The sequence below is a fragment of the Callorhinchus milii genome, unplaced genomic scaffold, assembly GCF_018977255.1.
Source record: "Callorhinchus milii isolate IMCB2004 unplaced genomic scaffold, IMCB_Cmil_1.0 Scaffold5, whole genome shotgun sequence".
Taxonomy (NCBI): domain Eukaryota; kingdom Metazoa; phylum Chordata; class Chondrichthyes; order Chimaeriformes; family Callorhinchidae; genus Callorhinchus; species Callorhinchus milii.
Window position 1 is genome coordinate 63612609 of NW_024704746.1, and position 16335 is coordinate 63628943.

At 41.4% G+C, this 16335-nt stretch overlaps 1 protein-coding gene across 6 annotated transcripts in view; it reads left to right on the forward strand.

The window, feature by feature from the left end:
- ahcyl2b (adenosylhomocysteinase like 2b) overlaps nt 1-14023 on the forward strand; it is a 53536-nt gene extending 39513 nt beyond the window's left edge. For 3 of the 6 annotated variants that reach the window (XM_007890858.2, XM_007890862.2, XM_007890859.2), the window contains exons 11-17: nt 1665-1735; nt 2495-2589; nt 4350-4448; nt 6964-7032; nt 9188-9266; nt 9625-9745; nt 10915-14023. In XM_007890858.2, the coding sequence (XP_007889049.1) occupies nt 1665-1735; nt 2495-2589; nt 4350-4448; nt 6964-7032; nt 9188-9266; nt 9625-9745; nt 10915-10921 (541 nt within the window). In that variant the 3' untranslated portion in view covers nt 10922-14023. Of the gene's footprint in view, nt 1-1664; nt 1736-2494; nt 2590-4349; nt 4449-6963; nt 7033-9187; nt 9267-9624; nt 9750-10914 lie in introns of those variants that run through there. The other 3 variants (XM_007890860.2, XM_042334792.1, XM_007890861.2) reach the window with 1 other exon arrangement.
- Nucleotides 14024-16335: the final 2312 nt, after the last annotated feature.

The following is a 16335-nucleotide window of genomic DNA, read 5'->3' on the forward strand; positions in this document are numbered from 1 at the left end:
CTGTTTTCAGGGAATGGAACTAGAGTTTGATGCTCTTCACTCTTTCAATTTCCTTTTGCATTACTCTTTTGGGATCTGTCATTGCAAAAAGTGGAGTCTTCAAGGAATGTTCTCATTTGCTGTCATTTAATCCTTCTGGACACAGAGTATTGCGATATAGGGAAACTAGATTTATTTCTAATTGATCACTGTATCAGTTACTACACCTAGTCAGTGTTTTTACAATTATTATTCTCCGTGTAGTTGGGTTTTCCTCATCTTTAAAAGACTTATGGAGGAAAGTAGTCAACAATGGATGAAGCTGGACAGGAACAGAAAGGCTTTGCAATCTCGGAGTGTACCTCTCTTGTGGTAGTTTTTAAATTGGTGAGTTTTTAATGACCAAAAATGATAGTGATAGGTAAATGATTTTTTTTCACTTTAGCTCCCACATTTGATGAACATGATTTGATGCAGACTAAAAGGTCTGTCTGTTCGCCTGTTCGCCTAACCTTAAAGAAAATCTGCTGTTGCATCTGATATATATTCCTACATTGCATCTTGTATAGAAAACGTAATAACTGGTCATTTATGGAGAATTTCAGGATCTTTACAGCTAGCTGATCGAGAGGGAGAGAAACACTCAACCTGAGCCTCCGACTGGGGGGTGAAAGGACAGTGTATTGATCCACTATCTCAACAAGTTATTTAGTTTTAGCAAAATCCACTTTAGCTTTCTTTGATGGCTGTGTGTAAATGCACAGCGTGGTTTAGTACTGAACCATGAAGATTAGGCAGATACTTAACTAGCTTCCATCTCTGGTGTGCTGAGCCAACTGATGTCTGCCAGGTCAGTGGTGGGTTATTACTAATGACCTCAGCCATCTCAGCTTGGGAGAGGGAAATTGACCATGACAATCACTATGCACACACATACTTGTGCAGATTAGTTTAAGGGATTGGCTGTGATGTCCCCTGGTGGAATTTACATTTAAATTCCTTCCAGCATTTGCCCATGTAGACGTGCACTTGACTAACTACCTTTGGGACCAAATACCAGCATGACTCTTAGGAGGGAAGACAAAAATGCAGTTCGATACATCAATGTACTGTGTGGAACGACAGGAATGGATTACAGCAATGATTCTCAGACAGGAATTTCTAATCTAATGTGTGTATCTTGATACACCTCAACTAGACAATAGACATTTCTTTGCATGGAGGGAAATTGGCATTTGAGAACACTAGATTGCTTTTGAGCATGTACAGCAATAGGTATGGGTAGAGATGCAAGAACTCCTAGATATGCACCTCTTTTTCCCTTCTCCCCCCCAAAAAAAAATCTGTCATATCTTATTTTTCTTGCTCTTCTTGCTTTCCTTAGTGATCCCAATGGTAGTGGTGGCTCTACTTAACAGAGAGGCTTCGGAAAGGAGATTACCGCAGTGCCCCACTGCTCCATTTCTGCCACTCCATCCTGCTATTTCTGCTACCCATAACAGTTCAGCATCCGACAGATGGCGTCCATTGGTGCTCTTCCGCAGAATAAGCTAACTGTGGTCAAGATCGTAATTGGAAGGAAAAGTACCGAGCTGTAGGCAGTCTTGGTTCTGAAATCCATTGTCAGTGTGATTCAACCCATGTTCCCATCTGTGTATTAATGCACTTTTGCTATTGCTTTGCAGTATGGATGGATTCAGACTTGTCAAATTGAATGAAGTCATAAGACAAGCTGATATTGTCATAACTTGCACAGGTAAAGTTTTTTTTAAACAACAAAAACAGAGTATTTGTTTTCATTTCTACCCCTCTGGATTAATGACAGAAACGTTGGAAGAAAGCCGATGAGAATGACATTTGCCTACACCAATTGAAGGCTTATTAATTATTTTAACACGTTGTGACATTGCATATGTGATCCCTGCATTTTATAAAAGGAAAGAATTACCTTAAATAGAAAACAAATCATAGATGAACTGTTAGTCACTTCAGGGCTGTTTGTTGGAAATTGATGTGGACAAAATGGCTGCCATGTTCATCTACAAAACATACAATAAATTCTGTGAAGTGTTTTGTGATATCCTCCCAACATGAAAGGTTCTATATCAATGTAAGGATTTAAATGCATTTGATTGAACCAAGAAATTATTGCACATTGCATTTTGATCGAGTCAAGTGTTCATTTTTTTCTTTGTTACTTACAGTATTTATTTAGAATACTGTTTAATTCTTTGTGGCAAAATCTGATTTTAAAAACCAAAGAAGTAAATGGTTTGACAGTAGTACAGCTTCACATTGAAAATATATCAATGCTTATTTGTGTTCCATATTTCATCAGAAATAACACAATTAGTTAAGGAATGCATATTGCTAATTTCAGAGGCCGGGTAGAACAATATAGCCTTTCCCTCTACGCAATTGCAATTTCTAAATCATGTGCATAATGCAATGTGTTTACAGGCCCACATCTGTGTTAGCGTTGAGAGGTTTAATTCTCTGTTTCACTTGTTTTTAGGTAACAAAAACGTAGTGACCAGGGAACACCTGGATCGCATGAAAAACGGTTGCATTGTCTGCAATATGGGACATTCCAACACTGAGATTGATGTGGTATGTAACTGGGGGGTTAGAACAAATTACATACTTAAGTGAGTTAGAATAGATTCATAAAACATAATTGTATGCCTATTTTTTTCTGATTTCCTTTCCTGTTCTCCCCATATCTTATGAAGGCATGGACTCATGACAAATTATTTCAATAGTCATTACAGTGACCACAGACTATCACAGCCAGTGCTGATCCACAAGTGCAAAGCTATTGAGCATGAACTCATTTTTTTCCTCAACCTCCAGTTATTTAGATGAAGTGTACAAGGACAAACTCATCGACGGATTCAAACAATATAATTCATTTAATGTGTTGCTGCCTTGTGACACTTCCTATGTACTGTTTAAGGATAACTGCAACCGCAATTAGCAAGCCTGATTATCCATGTAATCAGGAACAAACAATCCGCTTACCCGCTTAGGAGTCCTGTAGCTCAGTGGTTAGAACATACGCATTGCAAGCAAGAGATCTAGGTTCGATTCCCGGCCAGGTGGAACCTTGGGCAAGTTTCCTTACTCCACACGCCTGATGATAATCCCTCAAGAAAAAAAATAATAAAATTGGTCACTTCAATCCATGACTGTTTGTGGGACGCTGCTGTGCGCAATTGGCTGCCGTGTTTGCCCACAAATATACAGTCAATTCACTTTACAGTGTGTTCTGTGAAGCGCTTTGGGGCGTCCTCCCGACGTGATAGGCGCTATATCAAATGCAAGGATTATTATTATTATATTTGAGACATCTAGAAGATGTAAAAAACATAATATCAAATGCGAGGATTATTATTATTATTTACTTGCTCAACTGAGCTCCCACTCTCCCCCCACCACCCACCCCCCCACAGGCAGAGATTTGAATTTTGAAGCTAGCCGCTTAAAATAAACCACCAGCTAAGACTATTAGGAGAGAATATTATGCTCCAGCTGAACTTTGTACCCCCATCACACCAGTCCTTGCCAAGCTCCACTGGCTCCCTATCACAGAACAGATCAGTCTCATTCATCTGCAAATCCCATTACCCCTTGGCACCTCCCTACCTTTGTGACCTGCTTTCTCCCCACACTGCTACTCACTGCCTCCTGGGTCTGGCCTTGTCCCTCGTCACCTCCACTCGATCGGTGGCCGGGCTTTCAGCCACTACGCTCCCAAGCTTTGGAACTCTCCCTCAACCCTTCCGTCCTGCTCTCTCTTTTAGATCACGACTGAAGACCTTCCTCTTCAACTGTGCTTATGGTTACTTCCCCCCCACCTCCCCCAGGCTCGACATCAGGCTCCAAGATACTGCCCTACGTGAAGGCTGCTGTATAATTGCAAGTTGTTGTTAGACCTGTTAGACTATAGAAAGGAAACAGAAAGACTGCACAAAATGCTTTCTATGCTCTGCAAGAAATGTTTTAGTAATAAATAATACAATTTTAAAAGCAAGAGAGAGAAAGATAAACCCACTCCAAACAGTAGTATCACCTACTCAAACAAAGGCCTGTAGTAACAATAAGAAGGGAATTCTGGATTGAAATACAACCGGTAATTTTAGATTATTAATTTGAACACTCACAATGAGATAATTATCTTGAATCCTTCCATGGTTAATAGCCGCTCAACAATTTAAATGTGTTGAACTGAATAAGGATAGTTGCCATCTAGTGGACTAATATTTTCACCAGAACGCAAAAGACTGCTGAATATCACTGCTACAATCTCATTATATTAATATTTTAATTGTCTTCTCTCTCCTCCCCCCCCCCCCCCCCCCGATATTTAGGCTAGCCTTCGAACCCCGGAGCTCACCTGGGAGCGTGTGAGATCACAAGTGGATCATGTAATCTGGCCAGATGGAAAAAGGATTGTGTTGCTGGCTGAGGTAATGGAAATACAAAGTGGATTAATTAAATAAATACTAGTTTGTTCACCAGTTGTTTGTAGGATTTTTAAAAAAATTGCTTTGAACGGATATTCAGGATGTCTTAGTGCTTGTAATCTGACTCATTAGGCTGTTTTTCAGGCTGTTGGCAGGTTCCTTCATCTTCCCTTAAGGTCACCAAACTGCTTCAGTTGTTCAAGATGCTCTTATGATACAAATTGAGAGATTAATATCTTCTTAGTCCAACTGAATTATGGCTCTAGACGTGTATCTTTTTCCCCCATTTGTTTGTAGGACACTGCTGGTGCAGAAACAAACTATCACACATGCTTACATGACAGAATTCTACACTATATACAATTTTGTTATTGATTTCAGATGATCAGGCCAATTTAGCAGTTAAATTTAGACTACCTCTGCAGTTACTACTTCAAACAAATGAGATGTCTTTCGCCTCTTCAAATTTATCTCCAGATTCAAATTAACTGGCTGCTCATTGCATTATTTATGGGGCATTACTGGCTCACATTATCAGAAATAATACACAAAATACACAATCATTTCACTTTATAGTATGTTCTGTGAAGAGGTTTGAGACATCTCAACGATGTGATGAAGCTCTATGTCAAATCTAAGGATTATATTTTATTACTATCTGACTTGTCTGCCTGTATTCCCACCCTCTGTCACCAACCTCATCCTATCCTTGAAACCCACCACCTGGACCCCATCCCCACTCCACTCCTTATCTCCCAGCTCCACCTCCTCGCCCCACTTCTCACAGACACCATTAACCTGTCCCTCTCCTCTGGCTCTGTTCCCATTCCCCTCAAAACTACCACCATCACTCCCACACTGAAAAAACCCTCCCTTGATGCGTCGCAGCTATCAAGCTACCGACCCATCTCCAACCTCCCCTTCCTGTCCAAGGTTCTTGAAAGAGTCGTCGCCTCCCAGCTACGCTCTTTCCTCTCCACCCATTCACTTTTTGAACCCCTCCAGTCGGGTTTCCGTGCTGCCCATAGCACGGAAACCACCCTGGTTAAGGTCACTAATGACATCCTGACCATCTGTGACCAGGGCTCCCTCTGCCTCCTTGACGTATCGGCCGCATTCGATATGGTCGACCACTCTATCCTCCACCGCTTGTCCTCCCACCTCAACCTTCAAGGCCCTGTCCTTGAGTGGTTTAGGTCCTACCTTTCCCACCGTCTTCATTTTGTTTCCACTGACTGCTTTTCCTCCACCCCCCGCACTGTCTCGTGCGGCGTCCCTCAGGGCTCTGTCCTCGGTCCCCTCCTCTTCACCCTCTACATGCTCCCCCTTGGTGACATCATCCGCAGACATGGGGTTAACTTCCACATGTATGCGGATGACACCCAACTCTACCTTTCCTCCTCTACCCTCAACTCCACGACCCCCGATGTCCTGACAGCTGCCTGTCCGACATAGAGTCCTGGATGAGAGACAACTTTCTTCAGCTCAACGTGCGCAAAACTGAGGCCCTCCTGATTGGCTCGCGTCAGCGCCTCCGCACCTCAGGCGCTGACAGCATCAGCATCCAAGGCTGCACTCTCCACCTCTCAAAGCCATCAGGAACCTCTGTGTTCTGTTCGACCCTGAGCTGTCCTTTCTTCCCCACATCCGCGCCACAACTGGCACCACCTTCCATCACCTTTGGAACATCGCCAGACTACGGCACTACCTCACCCCTCACGCTGCTGAAACTCTGGTCCACGCCTTTATCACCTCAAGGCTGGACTATAGGAGCTCTCTCCTCGCCGGCCTTCCCGGCACCTCCCTCCACAAGCTGCAGGTCATTCAGAACTCTGCAGCTCGTGTACTGTCCCGCACCAGGCTTCGGGACCACATCACTCCCACCCTCGCTCGCCTCCACTGGCTCCCCATCCCCCAGAGGATCGAATTCAAGATCCTCATCCTCACCTACAAGGCCATTCACGGCCTTGCTCCCTCCTACCTCTCCGACCTACTATCCCCCTACTTACCTGCCCGTACCCTCCGTTCCTCTGGCTCCGGTCTGCTCCACATCCCCCGCCCCAACCGCCCTACCATCGGTGGCCGGGCCTTCAGCCTCTCAGCCCCGAGGCTCTGGAACTCCATCCCCCAGTGCCTTCGCCGCCTCCTCCCTTTCCTCCTTCAAGGCCGGTCTCAAGACCTTTCTCTTCAACCGTGCCTTCACCTCCCTTCTCAACTCTCTACCCCCTCCTCGCTCCCTCCCTTCCCCCTGACCATTTCCCCCCAATGCTCGGGTCCCGACCCAACTGTACAGCGCCTTGGGACGTCCTCCCGACGTGAAAACCGCTCTATAAATGCAATCTTGTTGTTGTTGTATCGCAACATTTCATTTCTAAACAATTCAAGTGCTTTGACACTCTTCATTTGCGGAACATGCTGTATAAATGTAAATAATTTATCATGCGCTCAGTATTGTTCAGACTGGAGTGAAAGCATTTGCAGCTCAAGTTGATCCTGTTTTATTTTTGCTTTTCATCAGGGGCGACTGCTTAACTTGAGCTGTTCCACAGTTCCTACATTTGTGTTGTCTATCACTGCCACTACACAGGTAAGGAGAGTTAACATTCACCTTGTGTTTTACAGCACTGTATCAGCATTTAGTTTAGAAACGAGGTTTTATTTTCCATGCTGCGTTACCTAGCTGATTCGACAAATAAAATGACCCCCAAGACAATAGTGAAAATTTTATTCCTAACATTTTTTAAAAAAAACAGTTACTTTTCATGAAGTAGTTATGTATTTTACTCTTTTTCACTGTAATACTGCAATACTGCAAGGATTATATCCAGTATAATGGTTATGTTAATCTTAATAAAGCTTTGGAATGTGTCTGATTTCCCCCTTCCCCCATGTTAATGGGATATAATGCTGAGAGATATTTTCTGTTGGGTTTTCATGTTGACTTTCATGGTAATTCTATGTTTTAGGAAATAGCACAACTTTTAGCTTCAAATCAAAACTTCATTCCAAGCAAATCACATGACCATATTTAAGAACTTGTCTTAAAATCAAAAGTTACTGAAATTCAATTTCTGTTATTTTTATTTTTATTTCTTTGAATATTTAAACAGCAAATGCTGCATTGCGAGCTTGAAAGTGGCTGGTATTTATAGAGAGTGTTGTTCTGTGGCTCTGTTTCTATGGCTCATTGTGAAACAAATAGTACATAAGATTTTACAAGATGTTTTTCCTCTTTGAAGCCAGAACCTCAACATTGCAGAATCACTTGGTATCATGCAATTCTTACATACAACTTAAACGATCACTCACCCAATACAAAATTTGAAATACAAAACGTCCCTTAAAGGTGCTAATGAAAATAAGTTTAGGGAGAAAGAATTGAATAAATATAATACTGTATTTGCCTACTAAGTGGACCTAAAGGAATAAAGCACATCTCTTCTTTGATGCATTCTCTTCTCCAAATAAATATTGTATGGAACAGGTATCCAAAGTGTGGACACATTTTCTGGAGTGTAAATGTTGAATCTCTTCACTTTGTGATTTGGGCTTTACAGTGTATTCTGTGAAGCGCTTTGGGATGTCCTCCCGACATGAAAAGCGCTATATCAAATTCAAGGATTATTATTATTATTATTATTATTATTATTGGGCTGTTTTCATCCCATCAGAATACATCAACCAGGGGCTTAAAGTTCAGTGAGGCTGATTGAATCAATATTTAGTGAGTTTACAGTCTGAAAAGGCAGAGATAGGATCAAGAGGTTTCTGGAATCACTGAGAGTCCTCAGTTGTGCCATTAATTAGATCCAATGGGACTGATCAGTTTCCCTTCAGTGAATAGGAGTGTGACGACACAGCATTACTCACATGATGTTTCAGGAGCTTTCTTGATGGCTCATTGTTTTTTTCTCGTAGTTGATCTGCACCGACATGTTTGATCCTCAGTCTGTGTGGTTAATGTATCTAGGACAGTGCAGCAGTAGAGGAACTGCAATTCATCTAACACTGTAAGGGAAGAAGTAAATTCATTTGGGTTCCTGTTTTTGCTCGCAGTTCCAGCAACCCATTGAGACCAATTATAGCACCTGACTGTTGCCTCATCAGCTAACTCAACAGGACTGAGATTCTAGCCTACAGACTTCCAGTCGTATGGCAGAGTAGTGGGTTTACCGTCTATGCTATTGATCATGGTGTAAAACAAGTATGCCTTTGTGCTAAGGTTGCATAAAATACAGATGTTTTCCTTCAGATTACTTTAAGTTTAAATAACTATGTTATTAAAAAACTTTCTTATGGACGAATGTTCTAGTTGAAGCTCTTTGAGTTCTTTCTTCTTTCCAGTTAATGAATTAAGGGCTTCTTGAGTGTGTTACTGGTGTTGTGTTTACACTGGTGACGTATGACTACACACTGGAAAATCTCTCCCCCTGAAAATGTAAGGACTAGTTTAATTTGAGAACAGTGTAGTGGGAAGAGGAACTGGAAGCATTGAGCTTTCATAACTGGAAGTTAATTTGCCAGTGAAATATTTGTCCACCAAAGTTTGGCAGTGTTGTGTGGTTTTGCCCTTCCAAACTTTGTGCATTAAACATCTAGACTTTTATCTTCCTTTCTCTTCTGTTACCCCCCTACCCGCCCCTTTCAATTATCCATGCTTGTAAAATGTTCTCTATATTTCATTTATAAATCCACTTAGGAATTGGAGAGATTATCTAGACCTCTTTTCTTTGTTGTCTCAGGCGCTGGCAATGATAGAGCTGTACAATGCCCCTGAGGGTCGGTACAAACAAGATGTCTATTTGCTGCCTAAAAAGATGGGTAAGTTCCAAAATATATTCTACTGGCAAAGTAAGACATCCCATAGCGTAGGGATCTTGCAAGCGAGAGGATCCGGGTTCGATTACCGGCCAGGGCCAAACCTTAGGCAAGTTTCCTTACTCCACATGTCTCTGTTTGCCAAGCAGTAATTAGGAATCCGGTTGTTAGTTGATTGGCGGTTCATTTTCCAGGGATAATAATCCCTCAAAATAAATTTAAAAATTTGATCATTCGATCCACCACTGTTTGTGGGACACTGCTGTGCGCAATTGGCTGCCATGTTTCGCCATGGTAGCCTTTGCTATTTTTCTAGGTGGTTTTTTATGAGCTTAAAATATAACATTAACTTGTCTTTTAGATGAATATGTGGCGAGTCTTCATCTGCCCACATTCGATGCACATCTCACGGAATTGTCAGATGAACAGGCAAAGTATCTGGGTTTGAATAAGAATGGTCCTTTCAAGCCAAACTATTATCGGTAAGATGGAGGACAAAAACATCAGTATTTTACCTTTTGTGGGTAGCCGCTTCCCCGCCAAGCAGATATTTAATTTGAACATAATAGGGGAGCGCTCTTACAGAACATCTGAGAAGAGCAAAGTTGACATGAACGTAATCAAGGGTGGATTTTGCTATATATTCTTGGCAAATTGTTTTAGCATTTATCAAGGTGAGGAATTTTTTTTGTATCCAATGATGGCACTACACGTAGATTGTTTGGAAATCCCATCTACTGATTGCTGAAGTTTGCAGTAGTACTATGTGAAGTGGTGTAAAAACAAGTTATTAATGTGAAGCCCCTATTTAATGATTTTCCTTATACAATTTATTTAAAATCATCACATAATCTTTGATTCATTTTAGATTCTGCCTTTATTTTAGGATGTAGACTGAGCACTCTGTTGTTGCTATTTCAAACAAAATAAATGTTCCCACTTATCCTGGTTTAGATTTCCACCCTACTCCCAAATTATTTGATTGCTCATCTCATTATTGTCTACACAATGTTGCTGACGCATATTATCTGCTGCATTCGACTGTATAACATTCACTTAATATCTGCTGAAGGTTAAAATTTCCTACACACCAGTGATGTAACAAGGCAATAGGTTAGAGCCCCCTTCCCCTTTACCATCTGCTCGGGTTCTGTCTCCCTGACTAAGCGTATGTGTTTTGCAGCTATATCGAAATTAGGACTGAGAGAACCCAAATTGTTCATCACCAATTGCACCATTGTAGTTACTCCATTGCTACACATATTTAAGCCAAAACCATTAAGTGTTTGTGGGTTTAATATGGAGCGAGGTAAATTACTAGTAAAGCTACCTGGTGTTACATGTCTGTTTATCATGCCAATCCTCCTTGCTACCTCTCTGTGAGACTGCTCATTTGTGCCAAATGTCAAGCAGTTTTGTGCTCTGGGTTCATGTCCACTGGGACCTGGGTCACTGGTGAAATCCTGGTCCAGTCTTGGCTGCAGTGAACAATGATTTGGAAACTGAAGTCTGGGGAAAAATGATTTGTAATAAAATGCTAAAAACGTTTAGAACATTGTTTTACGACAATTGCCATGGTATTTATCGAATTGTCTTCTTACGAGCAATAAAATGTATTTTGGAAATGTCACTGACGTGTTGTTCTCCCTAGGTATTAAATGCAAAGAGCAGAACAAGAGGAAAGCCTTTCATCACTACTGTACAGGATCAAAACCTCTGATTTGGAGCTGGCCTTGATTAAGTAGTTTTAAATGTTAGTCATTTATTTATTTAAATGTATAAACCACGGCTGATGGGTTCTATTGTACTAGAAGATGAAAAATAATTCAAGTTTTTTTTCTTCTAATGCTGTAGTTTTTTTCTCAAACCAATCCTTTAGTGTCATTCTAGGTGTTAACCAACTAGAGGAAACCATAGAAAAATAATCAAACCTTCAGCTGATTTTAAAGTTTAAGGTGCACATATTCCAGTCTTATTTTGGTTAGTTTTTTTAATTTGTATTTTTCAAGGAAATGGGGGGAGGGCAAGAAGCAGTTAAATAATTCAGACTTGAGATTTCAAATGGTTTTATGTAATTCTTTAGAGCTTCAAAAATAGTTGTGTGGGACTAAGAGCAAATGAATTGCTCGTCAAATATAATTTTGCAGCATTTAATTTGGGGATTTAACTGCTTGGAGATTGAAGTGTAGAATTGGGTCTAGAAGATGAGGTGCTGAATTGGTGTTGTTGGATAATATAGCAATTACGATTCATTCTTTACAAGACTGCTCTTCTGGACTTGTATCCCATTCTTGCCTTGAAACTCAGTCTCACTCATTGCAAACATGAGTTCCCTTTGTCCTGCACTGTACACTGGAACACTAGCTTCCCATCAGTGGAACATCTTAACCCTGGAACATGGGAAGTTAAACATTGGATATCAAATATATTTTGCAGCCAATTCATCTGCTTTTATTTCTCTTTGTTTAAATGGGTCCATGCTTACTTTGTAGAACTAGATCTGGCTTACCTCTTCAGAAACAGGAAGCTGTATTTTAATTCAACCATTTTTAAATATGGGATGGAAAGAAAGGAAAAAGCAGTCCATTTCTTCATAATCATTTGGTGTATAAGTTTGGTAACTATGAAAGATGGTATGTCATGTTTTATTTCAGAGTGTTTGTAAGTTTTCTCCTCGTCGAGCCTTCAAAATGGTACTTATTAGAACAAATGTAAACTGTTAACTCACCCCTACCAATATTTTGTCAGGATACATTAGGACAAGCAAACACACACTGCACTGTTTAAATAAAAGATTTGCATTATCTGTTTAGGGTTCCAAAAAAAAGTCTTGGTCCCATGTATTCTTTTTTAATTGTCAGCGTCCTCCTCATACTAAGATTGAGATGCCCAAAAATACTGAAACATTGGGAAATCCATACAAAGTAACAGCTTCTCTGTAATTGTGATGTTGACAGAAGGCCCCACAAAGCTTTCAGATCTCTGCTCTATACAATAGTTCATATTTCCCTACCAGGGGAAATGTTCAGATCTTGGAAATGGCATTGTACTGCAATTGGGTGTCTCCAGTGTCTTGACAAGACATGACTCAAGTATACGTCAAATAGGTTGAACTGCTTTGGCATGAAAGAGGATTGGACTGGGTCTTGTTGCTAACAGGAAACTGGTGAGAATCCTATTATTGTAGATGGGGTTGAGCTACCACATACCTTTCTTCCCAAATTGGGAGTAATTTGAGATACTCCAAGACCTCAGTATTCTCGTAACCAAAAACTTCCACCAGTACCAATTGATCCCGTGATAGATTGTACTGGGGTAATCAGTTCACACAACAACACATCTCCAACTTGTGCCTTGGAGATAGGGCTATGACCCTGGCAACATGCCTAATAACTTTAGGGACTGTTATACTTTGGGGAGACTTGACTCTATGTGATCCTTTTCTTGAGCTGGCTGGAGTTAAACTTGTGGCAACAATCTCACAGGTATCTGTTGTCCCGTCTGTCAGGCCTCTGCCTTACACATGAAGGGCCAATCCTAGGGAACAGTTCTCTCAGTGGGGTTGGCAGAATTTAAAAGCATACTTGCATGAATAGGGATGCATATTGAGTGCAAACGGATCTAGGTCCAGTGGAGGTCAGTGGCACGTCTACGGGCTTGAAGTTTGGTTAATGTATTAATAATATAATGTGGGTGAACACTTGCAGATTCCGATTATATGGCAAATTACTGTCTGAACAAACAAATATCATAATCTTTCACTCTGTCTGTAAAGTGGGATCTTGTCACAATTTTGATTGATGAAATGGTCATTAGGTCACAGATTGAATATTGGGTTACTCCAGATTACTTACATTTGAAATTATTTTGTAAATGAGTCCTGGCATCTGGACTGTCTGCTTCCCTCACTCCCTCCCAACCCCCCACCCACCCCTTTCATTTGTTGCCTCTAACATTGTTCAATATCCCTTGTAGGTACAGAATCCCAAGTATGAAGAATAAGATTACTTTGTAGGATCTTCATTCTTCAAATCAGGATGATTTGACAATTAGAGAGCCACTTATGTGTGTGTGTGTATGTATATATATATATATATAATGCCGAGTCTGAGCTAGGCAATTGGCTGCCACATTTCGCCCACAAATAATAGTCAATTCACTTTACAGTATGTTCTGTCAAGCACTTTGAGACGTCTAGAAGACGTGAAAAGCGCTATATCAAATGCAAAGATTATTATAAGTGGGGTGGTTTCTCCTGTTATTATTTACACTGCCATTTCAACCATCTTTGAGGGAAGCTTTCCCTTTTGGTAGATTCCCCAGTGTTTCAGTATTGGTGTGAACCTCAATCTCGTGTAGTTTGGAAGATTCCCTCATTTTGAAGAACGAAGAACATCCTACAAGGTATGTAATCTTCCTTTTCCATGCGCTGCTACTTTTTCTCCAACTCGATGCTTCTCACACAATCACAGCGAGTTATAACAGTTCATATTTTCTAATTTTTAGTTGTGGGAGGGGAGAGAAGCTTGTAATTATATGATGAATAAAGTTTGAGAAAGATAACACCAGCAACCTGTTCAACAGAGCAGAGGAATAGACTTTTAAGGGAAAAATAATAAATCAGTTATTTACCTACACAAACTGACAGTTTTGAATTGAGAAACATTTTAAAGTACTGTATTAATGGTCAAGTATTGTAGTAGATGAGCAATAATGAATCTGTAATCTTAAGAAAAACACAAATAAAGTGTTGAATCATTCTTGCTTTGTCATTTTCTTTATTTCAAAATCGAAAGCCTAGGTCACAGTGGTCCAACTGGCAGCCCACATCCATCCTGTGGGCCAATTTCATCCGCCCTCTCCCTCCATTCCATCTGGCCCCACCTGCTCCTTCCATAACATGGAAATGTTATGTTTCTAGAAGGGAAACACAAGAGTATTGCTTATGTGGCCTGTGGACATTTCTCAAATAGGGCATCCGGCCCAAAACAGCCAAAAGGTTGGTGTAGCCTGGCCTGAGTAAAGGGTTTCAGGACATCATTGAAAGAATACTCTAACGCTTGCATTTGATGTAACATCTAAACATCAGCGTCTCAAAGCACATCACAGGTAATTGCTGTCAAGTGTATTAACTGCATTTGGCAGGCAGTTTGTGCACAGTATGGCCCCAGCCTTGAAGTGAATGACCACTTTCTCTGAAGGATTGCTGGCCAGGACAGCAGTAGAAACAATCTTGTAGTCCTCCCACCAATACTGCACTGGTTTGTCAACAACTGGTGCACTTGTAGAGGGTCTTTACAAGATGAAATGTCTCAAAGTGCTTTATAGAGACTGAGTGGAGCGTGAGAAGAGTGGGGATACCGAAGGTGCAGTCAAAGAGGTATGTTTTTAGAGGGGCTTTGAAAGTGATTTGGGGACAGAGTTCCGGAACGTACGAGTAAAGTACAAAAGTTTGCCCACTCATGGTGGGACAGAGTGGACAGGAGAAGTGGAATAGGCCATACATAGTTAGTGCTACAGTAGGATAGAGCACTCTGAATGCTAACCCACATGAAGGGCGTATATAAAATGCAAGTTGTTGTTTCTGTAGAGCCGAGGTCCCCAACTGGTTAATCGCACCGAGGTATGGAACCACACATGCTAAATAAAAACGAGAGGAAGTAGTGATATTTACCATAGCTTAAACAAAGTTGACATTTTTATGTCGAGATGCACGACACACTTCCTGCATCTGGCATCAGTTTTCAATTGGACAAAATGCGCAATTCTATCACTCCTTCCTCTTAGTAACCACGAGAGTGCCACCGAGCTGTGATGGATGGCTGGAGACCCATACTGTAGAGGCAATAAGACTGCAAGAGTTCACAAAGGCAGAGTGGGGATCAGATGTGAAGCCATTTGAAAGTTGGAGTCCTGTAGCTCAGTGGTTAGAGCACTCGCTTTGCAAGTGAGAGACCTGAGTTCAATTCCAGGCAGAGGGCGAAACCTTGGGCAAGTTTCCTTACTCCACACAGAGCCTAATAATAATCCCTCCAAAACCAAAAACAATAATAAATTGGTCATTTTCAATCTACGACTGTTTGTGGGACATTGCTGTGCGCAATTGGCTGCCGCGTTCGCCCTTCTGTGAAGCGCTTTGGGATGTCTCCTGACATGAAAAGCGCTATATCAAATGCAAGGATTATTATTATTATTAGTTAGAATGAGTCTTGTTTGTCAATCTGCTATGGAACTGGGAGCCAGTGGAGCCTGATGAGGATTAACCTGTGGAGTTAGGTACATGTCAGCCTGGACGGGTAAGATCAAAGTCCCCACATCGGCCTTGAACCTACAATCTTCTGACCCAGAGGTGAGAGCACTCGCAAGTGAATGGCCCAAATAAATACATTTTTTAAAAATAAATCCACACTGCATTTTTTTAAAAAATCCTTATACATTTGGAGGATGCCTCACAGCGCATCACAGGATATACTATAAAGTGAGTGACTACCCGGATGTGTTTTGTGGGTGAACACAACGGCCAATATTGCGCACAGCAATTTTCCACGAACAGCAATGAAGTGGCTGCTTGACCAATAATAATAAACTCTGCATTTAATATAGCACCTTATCACGTCGTAAAGACGTCTCAAAGCAAGTCCCAGGATATATTGTATTGTGGTTTTGACCGCGTGTTGTGGGTGAAATGACCAATGTTTTTATTGGGGCGTTTGTTGGCGAAGAGACTAGAAGAACTTCCCTTTTTGAATAGCACCAAAAAATCTTTAATGTGGACCTCGGTTTAACTTCTCATCCCACCTCTTAACAATGCAGCACACCCTCAGAAACCGCATTCGACAGTGAGAGTCCGGAGGTAGGGGCTCGAACCCGCAACTTTCTGACTCGGTGGGGGGTGGGGGGGAGAGGTGAGAGCGGTAATGAACTGAGCCAAGCCGCCACACGCTCGTGCCTTTTAAAGCTGACGTCCCAGCAGATAAATGGCACCGTGACTGCAAGGAAATTTGAAATGCTTTGGAAAAAGGAGAGTGAGGAGAGGGGGATGGGGGAGGAAAAATAACTGGCATCCCTCCTG